The 6000-nt window shown below is 43.1% G+C and overlaps 1 protein-coding gene across 21 annotated transcripts in view; it reads right to left on the bottom strand.

Annotated features, from left to right (window-relative positions):
* Nucleotides 1-3466: 3466 nt before the first annotated feature.
* Adgrl2 (adhesion G protein-coupled receptor L2) overlaps nt 3467-6000 on the bottom strand; it is a 203100-nt gene continuing 200566 nt past the window's right edge. For 17 of the 21 annotated variants that reach the window (XM_085835423.1, XM_085835428.1, XM_085835430.1 and 14 more), the window contains one exon: nt 3467-5532. In XM_085835423.1, coding sequence (XP_085691549.1) covers nt 4778-5532 — 755 coding nt within the window. In that variant the 3' untranslated portion in view covers nt 3467-4777. The remainder of the gene's footprint in view (nt 5533-6000) is intronic. The other 4 variants (XM_021157246.3, XM_085835437.1, XM_021157248.3 and 1 more) reach the window with 2 other exon arrangements.

Below are 6000 nucleotides of genomic sequence, written 5' to 3'. Positions count from 1 at the left end.
CAGAAGTGTGTGTGTGTGTGTGTGTGTGTGTGTGTGTGTGTGTGTGATCTATAGCAGGTCAAGAGTGTAATAAGCTCACAAGCACTGGCTTTTCTAGGTATTAGTTCTAATTTCAAACACTTGTCTGTAACACTAAGGCCTGTAAACATAATGACATCGTGCACCCCATTTAGAAAAAAAAACTTCTAGAAACAATAGGCTTTTAAAATCAAACCTGCCCGTCAGGACTTCTGAGAAGAGCAGGAATGCCTTCGGGAGGTGGGTGGTGGGGGTGGGAGAGGGATGCCAGAGAGCTAGGAGAGGTCTATTGAAAAAGACACACATTAATCACCTGGGAATGTCAAAGTTATTGTTCATGTTTTGTTTGTTTTTGACAGGAAGATGCCTCTCTGGATGGACTAGCTCAGGTCAGTGGCCACATGACCTTCGAGATGAACTTTGGGTACCTGTCAGTTCCCACTAGTACTAAATACTTCCCCTAGGACGCACAGGTAATGTGGGCAGAGCACTTGTTGCTTGAAGATGCTCTAACCAACCGCCAGACGGTCACATTTCCCGGCTTGGTGGTGGTCTCAGCTAACCATGTGTATAGTCCTTTGGAGATGTCATCTGACCCAACAGAAATTCCCACCGTGAACAGTAGTGCAGACCAGCACAGTGTATCCCAGATCCAGTGCTAGCCATCCAAACTCAAGGCTCATGCTGTGGTCTGTGTGTGCTCTTTCCCAAAGCAGGGGCACCTGGGAGGCACGCTCACCCAAAACATCTTGGTTTTATTGCCCTGGGAAGCAGCCTCATTTATTTTTTTCCCACTTGCCAGTAACTTTTCCTACTGAAGCTTGAGATTCAATGCAGTCATTTGCCGGGAAGCGGGTGATCTGGAACTGTTCTCTTTGTGAAATGTGGTGGGGAGGACCATCCTTAGAGAAAACTTCAGGGTCAAGAAATAAGACAAGCTGGCTTCCTTCCAGGAAGCCTGCTGGGAGGTAAGCCTTTCAAGTTTTTGTTTTATTTTATTTTTTAAGAAAAATTATAAGGAGTAAAAATGTTATAGTTCAAATATTTGGGCCCATCCCACCCCATGGAAGCAGAGTAAAGTTCAGCTGAAAGCCCAACTTTCAAGCTTGAGTTCAGAGACACATACATCACCCCTTGCTCCACTCATCTGAATACATGAACCGTCTTGAACATCTTTCTTCTGCCCGCAGGGAAAAAAAGGCACATGAAATTTGCTCTTATGCAAACATGCAAGGAATTTGTCCTGTTTTTTTTCCTTTGTGTGTGTGTGTGTGTGGTGTGATTGCAAGTGATGGTTTTCATTCTAATAATCAGTTTTACTGGCTACCAGACTACCTCTAATGAACGTGACTGAAGCAGACCTGCCACCATATCTACACAACTTGTATCAGCTTCTGTGTAACCGTCTATAAAAGCATTCAAAGTGAACGTGAACGGAGTACAACTGCTATCAAGCACATCTAAGATAAACAGACGACAGCATTCTCCTTATTACCAGACAAAGAGGAGTTATGCCCAGGGAAAGCGAGGGTAGAGCAATATTATAAATTACAAACCCATCAAGACAAACAATATCCCAGGGATGTAAGAACTGTGTAGCCAGGAGTATTTGAGCAGACTTAAAGCAAGTGGACAAATAAAAAAAGCCATTAGCATTTTTTTTTCTTAAAAAAGTTCGGGGTTGGGGCTATGGCTCAGTGACTGCTACACAGGCCCGAGGACATCAGTTGAGATCCCAGCCTGTGCTTGTAACCCCAGTACTGCAGCAAGGGAATTCTCTCTAAAGTGATGAGCTCCGAATTCAGGGAGATCCTCTCTCAAAAACAGAGTGAAGTAATTAACAAAGGCACCTTAAAGTTAACTTCAGACAGACATATGTCCATCCATACAACATGTAAGAGTGCCCGTGCACGCACATGTGTATGTGCTCACAGCGCGCGCGTGCACACACACACACACACACACACACACGTCTAGCCGCTAGATTCCTAATTTTAAACATAAAAACCACCTTGTGCTAGGAAGAATCCTATAAGGGGTGAGAAGCAACATATACAGACTCCTTTCCGTTTGTTTTAAAAACATTTTGGCAGCAAAGATGAGAGAATTTCCCAATTGTATTGTTTGGGGTAAAGACTAGTGAGAAATGATTTTTATAGACAGACCACTAAGCGCTTAGACATCAAGCACTTGTTCTCGTTCTTTCTGGGTTCTGAGAACCGACTTGGAAGAGAGACAAATGGGGCTAATTGAATAGCCCACCCGACCTTTCCTTTTCTTAGTATTTTCTTGTCCAAATTCGTGATGAAAGCAGACTGATGCTGTCTAGTTTATATGCAAAAGTTAGTGTGGAGTTTAAGACTCTAAATAGAAAATGCAACAAGGCTGAAATGCCAATGCCCGCTTTTGCAACACCCTCTTCCAGCAAACAGTTTCATAAACACAGGGCATTTCAGCCAACGAATCACATGGACTCTTTCTCCAGAGATGGTAAAGCCTGGACCCTGAGCTTCTGATGGCAGTTTCCCCTTGGGTATTGACGGTATGCAACCTTATGGTTTGTCTTCAAACATTTCCAGGGTCTACTGTGCCCTCCATGAGCTATGTGAATACAAGTTTGGAAATTATTCTCTTGCAGCTCCAGAGATGGCTCAGAAGTTCAGCTGCTCTTCCAGAGGACTCAGTCAATTCCCAGTACCCACATGGTAGCTCACAGCTGTCTGTAACTACAGTTTCGGGGGACCCAGTAGTCGTTTCTGGCCTCTGAGTGTAGTAGGCATGTATGTGGTACAGACACACATACAGACAAAATACTCACACACATATCCTAAAATAAATATTTCTAGAGAAAAAGATATCCTTTTAAAACTCCGTAGGCACATCCCACTGCGTCCCTGTAAAGTGATGTCTCACTGAGAAGCATCTGAGAAGACCAAACTTGGGAAGACGGGGGTAGAGATGATAACGTTACAAACCAGAAAGATCTGTCCATGGAAAGTCACTTGTAAGGCTTGCATTTGGAGCAAGAGCTTTCCATCATTACAGACCTCGCCACTCTGAGCAGTCTATTTTTAACAATTCATAAGTTGGGAGCATATGTTTCAGGAATCTATCCTTTGCACAATACTCAGAAATCTATTGAAGGGAGAAAAAAATTCAGGTATATTTTTCTGTTCAAATTCAGTGTTAGAATTATAATCCTTCATTTATTTTTACAAAATTTTAGTTCCCACTACAACTCATTTTACAGATTTTTGTCTCTGTAGGAGAGATAATTAGGATACAAATCTATTCTTCTTCTCACTGCAAAGGATAAGCGGGCCAACTTGCTTGCATTCTTATATGTAACTATGGTTACAGTCTGAGTCTAAGCAGAGGGAGGAGATGGGATTGGAAAGGACCACCTTGGTCGAGTCTATTGCTTAACATACATAAAAGTGCACGTTACTACTTGAAAAAATTCACATTTATTTACTGTCAAACCGTGTTAAACTTTACACTGGATATTAGTAATAGGCTCATTATTAACAGCTTTACACAAAGGGCTTGAAAGAAGAGCAGAGCTTTGCTGAAACAATTTACATGTCATTAGAACTTTACCATAAAATAAATTAATTACTAAATATAGCCAGAAGGAATATGGAAGAGTAATATTTCTGTTTTATTTTATTTTTATTTTATTTTTTAAAAAAGAATAGGCACCTTTTGTTCACTAGAAAGTTTGTGAGAAGTGCCCAGTGACCCCTTCGCCCTCTGTTCCAGAATAAACAGAGGGTTGACTCAAGACCTCCAGATTTCCCCACATTTGTGCAAGGCATGGCAGGACTTCAAAGAGTTTTCTCCCCATGAAACACACTCTTTTGGCAATAAGAAATTTAAATGTAAGAAAGGGGTCTAAGTGGCCGCAGCAGACGCCGTCTACAGTGGGAAATCAACAAAGATGGGCAGAGGTCACCATGACGGGTAGAAGAAGAAACATAGCCTATTTTGTGCAACCAAGAGCTCGACACAATATTTTCTCCAAACTCTTTTAAAATTATTTTAATGATACTTTTAGTTGGACACAAATGTATTTATTTTACCCTAGCAATAGAACAAAATATAATTTCTTTAGCCATTTTTTTTCATGAGAATAGTTCATTGTACAGTTGAGGAAACATGAAATAAGGCCTGTGGCTTGATTGCTACTGGTTCGACATGGTTTCAGTTGTTGCCGTAATGTAAAAGGTTTGCAGGGAAGTGCAAACGGGTGCAGAATCTCTCTCCTGCTTTTCCAAGTCTTGTCAGGAAAAGGAAGATACAGTCAATTTGTCCCACAGGATCTTAAAGCCTACGTCTTGTATATAATACAATGCAGGCCTACAAAAAACAAAACAAAACAAAAAAAAAACCGGTAGGGCCCTATTTACAGACTCAGTTCACCAACTGCCGCAAGGAACATGGCCGGGAGGGTCTCTTGTTTGTTTTACAATCTCTCTACACAGCAGCAGAAACGTAAAATACCTGGTTGGCATTTCTTTTTTCTTTGTAACAAATAATTCAATTTAGTATACTCTGTGTATATACAAAGTTTTTGCATGTTTTATAAAAATTCACAGAACTGTGAGGTTCAGTCTGATCTGTTTTACTACAAGTGGAGAACCATGGGCCAACAGAGCCGAGTCTTCTGGCCGTGTTGGAGGGAGCTGCAGGGCCCCGCTGGCAGCGTCTCTATCAATTAATACTTGCATGTGGCCCTAGGAATTCCTTAGCTGTACTACTAAAGACTTGTCACCAGCTGCATCTGTCCTTCCCTGACGTCCCCCTCCGGGATGCACCCTTCTTTGTTAATGGGAATGATGTAACCATCGCTATTGCCCCTGCTGATCTGGTAGCACATCTGGAGCTGGCGGCCAGCTCCAAGGTTGGGCATACTTTTATAGTAAATGTCCTCGTTCTCACTCCTCCTGGAGGGAGACAGGTCCTCTGCCATGTCTGGGCTGCTCTCCGGGTAGGGAGAGTCTCTTAGGTTGGGCATGCTCGTGTACAGAGAGTCTCTGTTGGGGGACTGGAGGTGGTCGTCGGCCTCGGCCGTCAGCTGGGAGACGTAGCTGTCTGTTGCCTCCGGCTTCACTTTTTTCTGGGGTTGGTACAGAAGCGAGTGAGTCCGCTGGGGGATGAGCGGCGCCTCCAGCTCTTTGTGGCGGAACTCCAGCCCTGGGTTGTCACCATGCATCAAAGATGAGGCGTCAGCCACAATCGCGTCATCTTCACTGCTGCTGCCGCCAATCACAGGTTTAACTGGGAGCTTGAGCTCCAAGTTGTGGGTTTTGTTGCCGCCCCGGAGGTTGTTGTGCACTAACTCGGAAATGATCATTTTCTCAAACGCGGTGTCGTTCAGACTTAGTCCACAGTCCACGACCTGCACGCCGTCGTGGTAGTCCGCCTTGCGCAGGGAATAGCTGTTGTTGAAGTTACCATTTAGCGGTAGAGTATCCATGGCACTTGTGTCCCGGGCATTGTTCAGTGAATGTCCTGCAACAGAAAAGGGCGGGGTTACCGTTACTGCCTCTGCGCCTTCCTCAAGAAACTTCACTTTTCCTATACAAAATGTTTTAATGTCGTTCAGGACAAAGTTGAATTTGAAACCTAGCACGCCAATGGTGCACGGCTTTCCCGCATTCCCAACGGTAAACAGTTGCAACCCTTAGATAACAGGAAGAAGTGTTATAAAAACGATACTGTTTTCCAGGGAGGGAAAATGGCAGACAGTATATTACTTTATCAATTTGGGGGGACACAGAAGTTCATCAATCAGGGTTTAGTCCAATTTTTGACACGTTTACAAACAAGACTTCGCTCCATGCCCTTGCATAGTTAATGCAAAGCAAATTTGTAAGTGACGTTTACGTTTTAAAGTACAAGACCATGGCTCATAAAATAAAATCAACAGAATTTGTCCTAAACAACACTAAATTAAAAAAGGAACAAGCCACATAACAG

The sequence above is a fragment of the Mus caroli genome, unplaced genomic scaffold, assembly GCF_978045245.1.
Source record: "Mus caroli unplaced genomic scaffold, Mus_caroli_1 scaffold_3, whole genome shotgun sequence".
NCBI lineage: Eukaryota > Metazoa > Chordata > Mammalia > Rodentia > Muridae > Mus > Mus caroli.
The sequence above is the reverse complement of the archived record's forward strand: the minus strand, read 5'-3'. Positions and strand labels throughout refer to the sequence as shown.